Source organism: Bactrocera tryoni, chromosome 5, assembly GCF_016617805.1.
Source record: "Bactrocera tryoni isolate S06 chromosome 5, CSIRO_BtryS06_freeze2, whole genome shotgun sequence".
In the NCBI taxonomy this organism is placed as follows: domain Eukaryota; kingdom Metazoa; phylum Arthropoda; class Insecta; order Diptera; family Tephritidae; genus Bactrocera; species Bactrocera tryoni.
Genome location: NC_052503.1, coordinates 12413967 through 12427889, shown reverse-complemented (window position 1 = coordinate 12427889; position 13923 = coordinate 12413967). Strand labels below are relative to the sequence as shown.

At 37.1% G+C, this 13923-nt stretch overlaps 1 protein-coding gene across 2 annotated transcripts in view; it reads right to left on the bottom strand.

Annotated features, from left to right (window-relative positions):
- Positions 1-2255: 2255 nt before the first annotated feature.
- LOC120778986 overlaps positions 2256-13923 on the bottom strand; it is a 255094-nt gene continuing 243426 nt past the window's right edge. The window contains exons 5-6 of one of the 2 annotated variants that reach the window (XM_040111084.1): positions 4133-4455; positions 2256-3355 (exon numbers count right to left, since the gene is read on the bottom strand). In XM_040111084.1, the coding sequence (XP_039967018.1) occupies positions 3014-3355; positions 4133-4455 (665 nt within the window). In that variant the 3' untranslated portion in view covers positions 2256-3013. The remainder of the gene's footprint in view (positions 3356-4132; positions 4456-13923) is intronic. The other variant, XM_040111085.1, reaches the window with a different exon arrangement.

The window sequence follows — 13923 nt, the reverse complement described above, 5'->3', positions numbered from 1 at the left end:
TATTTTATAAATTACATATTCGTCAAGTCAAGATGAAAATTTTAGAATTGAATTGTTCAGAAAGTAATAATATTTTCATAATAATTAATATAAGTATTTACCTGCAAGGCGGATTTTTAGTTTAACAAAATGCTGTTGCAAAAATTCTAACAAATAAAAGGTAATAATGAGAAGGTATCTCTTAAAACAGATATTCTCACAATTTTTATAAAAAAGTGGAAAATGTTTTTTGTTTTTTAAATAAGTACAACTTTAAATTGAATATTTTGTAAATATGTATGTACAATATGTCTGATAGAGAGGTAAAATATATATAAATTCATATCGGATGTAGAGTTCGTTTTCAGATTATTCATTTTAACGCTTACTTGCTAGAGCACATCAGAATATTCTTTGAAATCAGCAGCTTGTAAATATTGAATGTATATTTGTTTTATAACAATTAAGTTGTAAATAATTGTATGTATGTATATGTACATATGCATATGTAAAAATAATGTATGTATGCAATATGCATTGTGAGGCAAGGTCATTGTTATTGGTTTACGTGTTATTATGATAATAGTATAGTTAAAAGTGCACATATGTACATACATACATACATACATATGCAAGTAAATAGGCTCAGTCAATACGGAAACATTTACAATATATAAATATGCGATTTTTTTTTTACTTTAATACAATAACTTTATACATACACAAACTAAGTTTAACATACATATGTATATACAGTAAGGGACAAAAGCATTCATGAATATACATGAATATATGTATATGTAATTTGAGTTCATTTGTTGCGAAAGAGCAGAGGCCGTTCGCCGAGTTGTCCGCAATAAAAACCGCTGTGGAAACGAATAAAATCATCACAGAGGTCCATGGAGTCAATGTCGGTGACAAGACTGCACAATTAAGCCTGAAAAGTAACGGGCTTAAGGTTAGAGCGATGGCAAAAAGCTCTTTCTTAAGTGGTAAACACCGTTAGGCTCGATTAAAGTTCGCCAAAGTATAAATAATTCAACATGAATTACTTTGTCCGATGAAACCAAAAGTAAACGAATAGGATCAGGTGGGTCACATGGTAATTGGTTGACAAACAGGTGTACAGAATCACAAAAATGATAATTTGAAATGAGCTGGGTGTACTTCGGCGGATCGATGGTATAATACGTATCAAAGATTATATTGAGATTCTGTAGGACTCATATCTTCCAAGTCAGGTTATATTCAGACTCAGAGGGATAGCGGTCCGAAAGATAGCGCAAAAATTACCAAATCGTGGTTTGTGGTTATTGGGATCAAACTACTCGACTGACTCACCACCCAGACCCTAGATTTGAACCTCATTGAGCACCTTTGGGCCATTTTCAAAAAGAAAATTTTTCCGAAAAAACTAAATTAATTGTGAGAGCGAGCCCTCTAAGCAAAGCAAAGAAAGCCCAAATATCTTAGAGAACCTCATAAAGAGTATGCCAAAAAGGACGGGGAAAAAGTCGTGTGGTGACCGCACAAAATATCAACGTGCTAGTAATCGCACTTTTGAGTCAATGGACAAGAGTTGTATTGATTTATCTCACCAATTTTTTTGTAAACAATATAAGGCCGAATTTTTAGTCAAAAATAGATTTTGTTTTAGAAACCGCCATTTTGCCAAAAAATTTTATTTTGTTTATTTCTTCGATTAATTACTAGATTTAATATTACTTTAACGAAATCTATTTGGTTGTTAATTTCAGAGGATCCAGTTCAGAGATATAGTGGCCACCGCAAAACTTTTTTTGAGAGGAGTTCCCGGATATTAGCTTTAGTTCCTCTCCAAATAAATATTTTTACTAATACTAAGTCTTTTCTCCTAAAAAATTCTGGAAAATTCGCTTTTTTTTGGGCCTTCTAACTGTATATAACCCTTTAATCGCACTTTTGATGCACAAAAGTATTGATTTCGAAAGCAAATTTAATGTCCTTTTGAATGTATTTATAGATTTCTAAGCTTTTGGAGAAATATTGGTATTTTTGTGAACATTTTTGTCCTTTACTGTAGATATGTATGTACATTTTACATACACGCACGCTTAACAGCTATATATGCATTATTCTAATACGTTCCTTTAAGGATTTCAATATGTCTCTAATAATGTTTAACTCGCGTAGATTTTTTTTATTTTTTTAAATATTTTTTATAATTTTTTATATTTTTATTTTTTAATTTTTTTTTTTATAATTTTTAATTATTTTTTTCATATACTTTTAAATTTTTTTGTATATATTTTTTTAATATTTTTTTTTGTAATTTTTCTTTTCTTGCTTCTACATTGTATACATAGATAGCTGTCTCTAATTCTAAAACATCTTTGTATACGTTTGTGTGTGTGTATTTTTTTCTAAACGTATACCGCTTTTCATATACAAAGTTTACTTTCGTATTTTAACGCCAATTTGCACATCTTTGTGTCCACACTAAATATTTAGGCTAAATATCACCAACGATTAAATCGTTAAATCTTAACAGACCTACATACTAACTCAATTACAATAGAATAATTACAATAATTAATTTTTTTGTTTTATTTTGTTGCTTTACCCTCCATTTCATACCATAATGTAGCAATTCTATAAATATTCGTAAGCACTTTAACATTATTTTTACCTCAAAGATACATTCTATGTATACATATATAATATAATTTTAATCTAATATAACTCTACATAAATAGCGCTTTATGCTTTCAAGAATCTCACTGTTTCAACAGTTTCGAATAATTCACAATAAATTATTTATTAACAAATATAAGCTCGTTGAATTTCCACTTTCGTTTTTCTGCCTTAAATATGATTTCTTTTTTACATTTCTCTGCTACTTTGCCTCTCCAGCAAGCTACTGTTGCCATTCTTAACAACTAACGCCCGTAAAGTATGCTACACTTCGTCCCAGTGCATATTCGAAAACAATTTCATTAAACTCTTTTTAAAATCGCTATACACCCTCTTCGCACTGCCGCTCATCCTCCGTATCTCATACATAGTCTGAGGGCACTGTTGCCGCCACGGTGCTTGTGCTTGTCTCATTGATGGCCGCCAAGCGTGGTATGCGCCGTTGCGAGGCTTCGTTTGGCCCGCCGCTGCCGAGGGGGCCCATTGTACCGCCAACACCTACCCCCAAGACGCCACCGCCGCCGCTGCTGCCTTCCCAGTTGGGCAGTGGTTGTGACATGACCGTGAGGCCGACTATTTCGTAGGCACGCTCATTGCCGCCGCCTGGCATGGCGGTCACCGAGAGGTCGGAATAATAGGCGCTGCTGGGCGCTGATGACACCACCATCGGAATGTCTTGCTCGTGTTGTTGGAAATTGTATTTCTGTAAGGTAAAATTAAGAAAAAATTAATGTTTTAGTTGATTTCCGATTACATAAACAATTGCGTCACAATTAGTGTGGTTTATTGGAAACTTTTTTGAATAAAAATTGAACGCGGAAATTATTTTACGAATAACTTCTAGTCAACTGAGATAAGCTTGTATTATTTCTGGAAGTGTCTGAAGGGCTAAAGCTTATTATCATAAGCAATTGGCTGAATTGATCTGGATGTCATGAAAACAGCTTATTTCGAAATGCCCTCGAGCGCTTTTGAGGGCTGTAACTATTGGGCCAATATGACCAAAGGAAAAATCAATTATAGATTCATATACTCGGTGTATCCAGTTAAACCACTTTTTTTACATACATACATATATTCACGGTCATCCCGGCATAATAAATATTACGGAAGTTGAATTTATGAAGACAGCTATGCGCCTTTTAAAGGTGATGTCCGTTTCCACGAAACTCGGGTATACGTAGCCGGAATGAACACAAATCCGGCCAAAAACTGTCAACTCAGCAGTATTCTGCCGCTACAAAATCAACATAAAAAGTTGTGTCAGTTTATAGGAGTTAAGCTCCATCAGCCGAGATCATCTACCTACAATACAGATCCTGATTTTAGTGATTATTATTTAATCAAAACCAAATTTGAAAAAAACTTACGGTTTCGGAAAAAATACTTTTTTGATTATAAAAAAAAATACTAAACTAAAATTAATTCAACGAACTAAAAAATTCTGAATTCCGAAATTCTGTCTATTGCCTTAACTCACCTCACCACACTGACTGTAGGCCGTATTTTGATATGACGGATTTGCCGAACGTACCGATTCGCGATCCAATTCAGCGTACAATGCCTCATTAACTGGACTATATGCATCGTCCATGTGTGTATAATGATTTTCGGCAGGCGACGAAGACGGTGGTCCAATTTGATCTGGACTAGCTGATGAGCGGCGACTCCATGACCAAACACCAGAATTGCTATTCGGACGTCTTCTTATGCTGTCGGCTTGATGCTTGATCGAGAGTGTGGAACGACCATTCGAGCCGCCATTGCGATTGTTACGACACCACCACGGTTGTGTGCGACCAGCTGCAAAGAGAGTAAAGATAAAAATTAAATGAGATGCTTAAGTAGTGCTTCAAATTGTGCGAAGATTAGAAATATCTTCTTTGACATTTGCTTAGAAGGAAGATATACAAGTATATCGTGCACAAAATAAAAAGAAAATGCTAATATTAATCTTTTGACGATTTTCCGAAAATGTTATTATTCATAAATTAGAGCCTAGGTAGGTAGATAGGTCGGTAGAGCGGCTGTCTAAGGACGCAGCTAACCCTTTAGGAGGCCAAATGTGATACCAACGGGACTAATATTTCCCACTCTATTGTTTCCTCTCTGACCCACTTTGGATGAAGTTCATCGATACAAAAAGTTTTACTTGTGTCAGGAAACCTTCGACTCGATAGTTGCGAATCTTTTTGTGTCTAGAGTTTTGCATTCGCATAGAAGATATTTTACAGTCTTCTCTTCTACCATTTCCTGACAGCTTCTGCAATAGTCTTTAACGAAACCTTAGGATACTTCAGTGATTTTAAAGCCATTTGGCTATCCGTATATGTAAGTTTATTCCTTATTGTGAGCTTACTCCTTGTCAGAACAACAAAACTTTTCTTGTTGTTTTGGATATTGTTGTGATCTCCGCTTCGAAGACACTGTAGTGGTGAAAGCCTAAGTGGTCAAAGATAATGTGTGTACTATCAAAAGGGTTACATTTTTATGTCTAGTCTCGAAATTTGCTTAGAAAAGAGATACATACATACAAGTATATAATCGAGGCTTAGTCTCCGTATTCAGAGACCACCGTTTTGTTTGTTCGGTGGCATTTTGCAGTTCTTCAACTGGATTGAATTGGAAGAATCTGGAACCATACTTAAAGTTTGGTGGATTCCAAAGACAATTTTTGTAAATGTATATCCAAGCTTATCCTTTAGACTTCGATTATCGATATGATCAAATTTGATCCGTACTGATAAAAAAAAAGAAATTCGATACAAATACAGTATGTTTTTTTATCGTCTGTAAAGAAGACTTTTGAGCCAGCAATTAATCCAATTTTCCATATACTTGTTGTCTCTGCTGGGATGGTCTTCAGTGCCTTTAGCACATTTTTGGTGCCTTTTGGTTTGTAAGTTACGTTGTCGGGCATCACTACTGCGACCTCTACACGATTCAGACCTTTTGATCGAGTTGACACCCTTTATACCCAAAATATTAACCAAAATGTGTTGAGTTCAAAAATAAGATATATTGATATCCTCTGCAATCTTTTTGATGCCAACACAACGATTTTCAAGCATGCATTCTTTATCTTTTCAATGTCATCGAAAGGAACAGCGTCATTATCTAGTGCTCTCGCCTAGCCTTTTTTCTTATATGTTTCTACAACTGTACTTACAAGTGTCCAAACACATGGATGCCACATATTAAATGAGTGAATGTTGGGGCGTTGCCAAAACCGATGCAATCCAAGCAACAATAATAACAACAACAGCTCGTTTGCTGGCTGCAGTGACATCGCAATGGAATTATAACATTTTATTAAACTATTTATTATTTTTGTTGTTGATTTTTTGTTATGAACACGTATATTTTTGTATGCCAACGTTTTCATTCACATTTCAGTTCAATTAAATGCATAGCGTATGATTTGAAAAGCGACAGGCTGACTATGCACCGCATTTGTTTCAAACGCTTTAAAGGCACAACGAGGCGTATGAGTGATGTAGGCAGTTTAAAGTGCGATTATTTGTGGCTTACAACATATATGTATATGCATAAATAAACAGTCATATGCACATGTGCAAACTTACACACATACAAATACACAAATATACTGTTATTATTTATGCATATATGTTGGCTTGGATTTCGGCGGCTCATTGGTACTAACACGTCACAATACAAATTGGTGTTGACTTTTATCGCAGCGTGTCATTAGTAGCGCACTTTAAGATCAAAGAAAACTCTTAGTCACACGACTGCACACATCATATTCACATATATGCACACATAGATCCTTAGCGCTGTCACACACTCGCTCCTTCGCCATGGAGCTTATGTATGTAAATAGATACTCGCATATCAAAATAAATATGAGTTTGAAAGGCGGCTAGAGTGGGAGGGAAGGATATTTACTCAAATGCTTTAAAATTTCAATATTTATCGCTTTCATAGTTATGAATGACTTCGTTGACAGTCAGCAGTTGGGGGTGTGGTTTCGGCTGCTGGCTTGGTGGTATATAGTTACATATGTATGCATATATAGTATGTATGTGGCGGCATGTCAGTGGCTCGAGTTGTTTGCCTTTGCCTGTCTGTTTGCTAAGCGTTCGCGTTCGATTACACACTCAATTATTTATACGTATGTAAATTGTTTGCTCAAAAACAACGGCATGATTATGTGTGTAATTGCTTGTATGATATACATGTAAGAGTGTGGTTGCGTGTTTGAAATTTGCGAGCGTTTATTTGCAAACAAAAAATTACCAACATATTTGATAATAATCTCTGTTGATTATTCATTGAATCATGTGCAAAAGTAACCGTGTCTATGTATGTATGTATGCTTGTGTTTGGCTTAACTTTCACTTGTCAAGCGTTAGTAATTATTAAGGCTGAGTCAGTTTGTCGAACTTATATCAATATGCACGTATGTTGAACATAAATATTTAAATGCAATAAATTTGTAATAAAAGTAGTAATCAGGTCGATGAATAAAATATTGGGTAGTCGAAAAAGTCTTTTCGTATTTTGTCAATAGATGTCGTTGCAGTCGTATATCTCCAGTGCTACCAATCACATTGTGTCATACCATATATGTAGTGTTGGAAAGGTGAGATTTTAAGCTTCATTTAACCAACAGCTGCTCAAAAATGAGTAAAAATAATGAAGAAATTCGCTATATTTTGAAATTTTTGTATAAAAAAGGGAATAATGCCACGCAAGCCTCCAATGAAATTTGTAAAGTTTACGGAGACGATGCTGTATCAGTTCGTGTAGCACAACAATGGTTCGCTCGCTTCCGTTTTGGAAAATTCGATATGAAAGAGGCACTTCGCTCTGTTTGACCTATCCTCGAAAAAGTCGATGAAATTATGGGAAATATTGACCAGGACCATCACATAAGCAGCCATGATATCGCTACGGAACTTCACATTCATCATCAAACTGTTATGAACCATTTAAAAAATGCGAGGTTGAAAAAGAAGCTTGATGTTTGGGTTTTGGGTGTCTGTTAATGGACCGAATTAACATCTGCGATTCTTTGCTGAAGCGAAATGAAATCGAACCATTTCTGAAGCGAATGGAGTAACAGAAATAACAGGAGAGGAAAAGTGGATCAAATACGATAATAATGTGTAAAAAAGATCATGGTCCAAGCGTGGTGAAGCTCAACAAATGGTCGCAAAGCCAGGATTGATGCCTTGAAAAGTTATGCTGAGTGTTTGGTGGGATTGGAAAGGCAGCATCCACTATGAACTGCTCCAGCCTGCTCGAACGATTGATTCAACATTTTACTGTCAACAACTGACAAGATTGAAACAAGCAATCGAAAAAAACGACCAGAACTGATCAACAGAAAGGGCTTCGTCTTCCACACAGATTACGCATCTTTGATGACTCGGGAAAACTGGGAGATATTGGCTGGGAAGTTTTGATGCATTCACCATAGTATAGCCCTGACCTTGCACCATCGGACTGCCATTTGTTTCTGTCAATGCAGAACTAACTTAATGGAGTACAGCTGGCTTCAAGAGAGGCCTGTGAAAATTACTTGTCGCAGTTTTTCGTCGAGAACTCAGAAAAGTTGTACACTGAAGGAATAATATCTCTAGTGGAAAAATGGCAAAAAATAGTCGACCAAAATGGTACATATTTGGTTTTCTAAACTTCATTATAAATATAACAAAAAAAAAATAAGTTGAAGTTTGATTAGAAATACGAAAAGACTTTTTCGACTACCCAATATATGGCTAAATTTACTCAGTTTGGTATACTGATCATTTCTATTTAAACTTTTTTTCACTGTCTAATGTCCTAATCAGGGTATAATAACTTTCAAGTAACAACTTAAAGGTGACTTTTGTCCCAACATGAAAAATATTAATTCAAGCGTTTGATATTTGAAAAATATTTAACAAACTCCATCTTTTTCTAAGATTTTCCACAAGATGTCCAAAGCGAAGTGCGAATATCAAAAACAATACCACCAACACTCATTCATGTCTGTCCATGTCATTGTAGATATGTATGTAGTTGTCGATTTTGTCATGCGAATTACTGCAATGACAAATCGCCGCTGTTCACCATTGACCATTAGCATTTTTGCAGAAAAAATAAGGTAAAAATGCAATCGAAAAGCCAATTAGCCATTGGCGATGTTCAACGCTGAGTTGCGGAATTTGTTAACTATTTTTCGTTGTTTTACTCGCTGTCACAGTCGAATTTTTTCGGGAAGAACAGTTAAGCGCAAGTTGGTGTTGCTCAGCGAAAAGTTAAACAAACAAACGTCAAATACAAAAAACAGCAAATAAGCAAAAAGGAGAAAGGAAAAACACTGAAAAAGCAACAACAGCAATAACAAGCACTATGGTAGCAACGCAGTAAACTTAAATCACCGAAACTAAGTTGGGTCGCGTGTGCAATTCGGCGCTTTGTTGTAACGCTTGGCTTTTACATGTGTGTTGTTGTTATTTTCTACACAGTTAAGAAATTAGAAAAAATTTAAGTAATTCAACAAATCGTTAAATTGTCAAGCGATCAGGCATGTTTATAGCCGAGTGCGTGACTGTCAGTCGGAAGATCCTAGGTTCTTTGTATTTATTGTACTTGTAAATATTCAACTCAAATCGTAAATTGGAGTAGGAGTTGGCACAAGTTTTGGTTGTTGTTGCATGAGTTTAAAAAAATCAACGCTTTGGGGTTAGGTTAGGTTAGGTTAATCTGAAAGGCCAATAAGCCACGCATGGACCAGTATGGTTCTTTGAGATACCAGATGGAGTTCACCTGCTAAGTCCAAGAAGAGTATTCATCGATGCACTTGATGCGAATTTTAACAGACTCTGCGACCTCGCTATCGATATCTCCTCCAGCGTATCATACTGTCGGGACCCCAGATGCTTCCAGCGTAGCCTTACCAATGCGGGACAAGTGGACAAGAGATGCTCCATTGTTTCCCTGATACCCTACTCTAGACATTTCCTGCAGTCTTCTCGATCTGTCAGCCCCATTTTGCGAGCGTGTGTCGCCACCAGGCAGTGACCAGTTAGTATAACCATTATGTTCCTAAAGTCTCTTCTATCGAGTGCCAATAGTACTTCCGATCTACCATTTTGCACATGACTTTTGCAGGAAGCTCGATCCATCGGGCTTTGATTTTCTGTACCATGATTCTGTCGAGATCGTCGTATAGATATTACATGGGTTTCCCAATGTTAATCATGTTTTCGGGTGTTAGCCGTACATCATTCTTGGCAAGCTCGTTCACTATTTTATTGCCCTCGATGCTATTGTGGCCTGGCACCCAGCAGAAGGGAAGGAAACAGTTTTCATTGCTGCCCTGCTTCTCAAGACACTTCTGGCCGATATGCGATACGAGAAAGAAAAATCCCTAACCTTCCCTCTGTTGTGAAAATACTATCCAAATAGTTTTCTGAAATGGTCTATGTAGAGCTAATAGTCCTTCTCAGTAATCTTGATCCCTGCAGAAGATCTTAAACACTTTGAACCCTACAAAGTAGTTAGTATTGGCATAATTTATAGTTAAAACCAAAATGTGAAGTTAGCAAATAGGCTGATTCCCGAGAACGACATGAGTTGGAACAATTCTCGAGATCATCGTGATTATCAATTTCGACAGACTTATTAAAAATAGGTCTCATACAATTCCACATGTAATGCATTCGGTCTAAGACTTTTTAGAATCAAATTACTAAAAAAAATTCAATTAAGACTCGCTTTCTTTCTTTATAAGTAAACACAAAATACCATGAAAGATTTAGGAATATGTAAGAAGTTGGCGCCAAAGAAACATGAAAAAGAAACATTGTTTCCGTATAAAAAATGTGGGTGAAGCATGTACGTAAGTATGTACGTGCAAAACTGAGAGGAAAAAAGTTTGGTTACAAAGTGAAACAGGCGAACAGATTAACGATTTGTTGAGAACGAAAAGACACGCGCCGCAAATCCTTTGACAATCACAAAACAAAAAAAAAAGACATACACGGAATAAAAAATAGAAACACCGAAAGGCCGAAAAAATGAGACAAACAGTTAAAACCGTTGCGAGTACAGCAATACAAACAGTTAAAAATTCCAAGCAAATCGTTGCGAATGAAAGGAAAAAATCACAAGGAACGCACCGCGCTGAGGTTGCTGCGCGAAGCAAATGCGCGGTTCGTGTTCGTTTTTGTTTCCAGCCCGAAATGCAAACTGGCAATTAAACGTTTGCACTTTTATTTCCTCTTGTCAACACGCCTAAGAGGCTCAAGCAACCAACTGCCAAAAAACAACGAAGGCAAACACACCAGCAAACCCAAATCGATTTGCGCTCAAAGGCGGCTCAGTTCACGAAGCCAGTAGGCAGCTGCAGCGGACAAACGCGCCCGGGGTGAGTAATGAAGTGCATGCACGCACGACAAGCCACGCGGTTTCGATGTCGCTCTTAGCGCGCGCATATACAAAGGTCAACGATCACTCCCGATGTGGCGCTTAGCCGAGTGGTGTTGGTGCGTTCCACAACGCTCTGCTTTTTGCTCTTCGGGCGGAAGTTATGTCACTTATCCTTGGCCGTTTCTCACTGTGGCGCTAAGCGTGTACGTGCGAGCTGGGGCTGGGCGATGGCCTGGTCTTTGCGATTGCTTTGCGTTTTTTTTTCGTGATTTGTCAGCCGATTAAAAGAGGCTGAGATTGTAGGTATGCGTAGCGAAGCAGTTTGCATAACAGTACTTTGTGTGTAAAAGTTGGCCGGTTGACAGTTGAACATGGGCGCAGGCGCTGGCAATTACGCGACATCACTGACCCGCATTTGCGTGTGGCCGCAATCGGAAAATCGGATTCGTAATAGACAGATAGTGGCAGCTATGTGTGTTTGGCGAAAAGAGCAACAGTGGAAGCAAATTGAAATGCATGTAATGGGTTTGGTGAGCATACGAAAAAATGCTAATTGCCTCTCTGACGAGTTGGCCTCTTGACCCAGTGTCTAACCTTCAATTTGAAGGTATTACATTTGCTAATGGCAAGAAAGCGCATATGTGCTTCTATTAAAAGTCGAGATATGCAGATTTTATATGAAAAGCTGGAATATTAGGGAGGGAAATGTTAATTGCAGTTTATTGCTGAGAGAAAGTATCTGATTATCCGGCCTGGTTAATTTAAACTGCGGGCTCTTACCGAATCTATAAACAATGTCCAGATTTATGTACGTGTAAAGTTTTTTTGATTTTATACGGAAAAGAGCAGCATCTTCTGCTTTGATAATTAAAAAGTTAGGTGGTTCGAACCCCAAGAATTATGGACATTGCGATATTCTGAACGAGCTCAGCACAAATTTAAATAAACCAATATTCTCCCAAGCTTGGGTTTCATTAGTTACTTTCAGCTGAGAATACCCTATACATGTGAATGAAGAAGAGGTTTAGTAGAGGAAGAGGATACTATTTTAGTATATACCGACGGTTCCAAAATAGACTGCTGAGTTGGGACGGGGGTATACTCCGAGAATCTTCATATCTCTCACCGTGTATTAAACTCAGTAAGCAGTGAGTTCCTGAATAACTAGAGAAAGAATTGGAAAGCTATCATTTACACAGATAGCCAGGCAGCATTTCGAGTCTAGTTGTTGCCAAAGCTTAATTTTTGTGTAGTTAACAAATGTAGAAAGGCTTTCACTTCAACTTGTTTATATTCTGGATTCCTGGTCACAGGAAAACTTTCGGCAACAAAACAGCAAACGAGTTGGTCAAGTCAGGAGCCTCTATAAATCACTCCGAGGGCGAGATAAGATGCTCCCTGTAATGTTTTGGGTATGAGGTCGAAACTGTGCAACAATCTAGCGAAAGGCGCTACGAAAATGAGCTGAAACCCAAATTCGCTGAAGAAGAGGCCATGCCAATCGAGGGTTATAACAAGTGTATAGATAATTGGATGTATTGGCTCAGGAGACTTTTTCGATAATAGAGTTGCTTATTAAAATACGTGAAAATATTTTTTTTTGTGGTTAGTCCGGGTCAAATTTGATTGAGATAAATATTAAATGTGAGATGTGGCCACGCCCACTTTTAAAATATCCTTTTTTGTCTCCTATACTATATGAACGGCATTTTATGCGTGCCGCGGAATGTTTGTAACACGTTTCTCACAAAAAACACCACCCTAATGTCGATAAACATATGCACGAAAGCGCGGCTTGGCAAAAATTTGCTATCAGCCAAGCGCTATGTTGCTTATAAGCTAGTTAAATGCTTTTTAGATACGGTTGTAAACACGTCTTTGCAGCGTTGCATGTCACTTAACCGTTATGCGCGGCGGCACATTAGCTTCGCATTAAATTTTTATCAACGCAACATTATCTTTGAGCGGACGACTGCTTGATTGTTGGTCGCGCAAGTGCGCCCTGTCTCCGCCACTCAAGTAGCAACTGCCGATTATTAAATTACGAGTAGGTTGCGCCAATGTGGGCTACCGAACGCTCACTGTGGAATGCATCGCAGCTGCCAGGCTGCAACGCCGTTTTGTACATGTCAATTGCACATAAATAATTTATTGTTGTGTTTGTTTTCGTAAGCGACCGTTATTTTGTCTCAGACAGAATTCATAAAATTTGTTTTTTTTTTTTGTAGTTTAATTTTTTAAATAATAATAAAATAAATATTAAAAGCTTATGTGGCGCAACTGCCAGCACGCTAGCCACGAGCAAGCGCGTCTAAGTCAGTCTGTTAGCAAATCGCATGTGTATCTTGACAGCGATACATAAACGATATGACCTTTTATTTGGACTTTGCATGTGAGAACTAGTTCTTCAAACTGAAGTTGTCGCTCAGTTTAAATAATGCAACGGTAAATGAGGTCGCGGTGGCATGTTCGTTAAAGGGATGTTGTTTACATACAAATCTATCAATGATATCTGGTATGAAGTTGCAAAATGTGAACTTGATTTATGAGATTCGTAGTTGTAATTGACTTCTCGACACAAGCTTTGGTATATCTTACGTTTATCCAAGTGCTAAGCCTCGTTTAAATTCAGCGCTCAACAAACAGGTTTCGTTCCACAGCTATTATTTGGCATTTGAAATAATTTACTATTGAAATTTCAGCGCAAAATCTTTATCTGAATGCTTCGGTTATGGGAAAAAATTGAAAACAAAATTAATATCAAGATTAAGGTGAAAGACTTCAAACAATACTACGGACTGTATAGAAAACCAAATTAAAGTCATAGTTCAAGACCAAAATTAAAACTTAGATTTAAACCTTGATCCGCAACCAATGCCAAGGTCA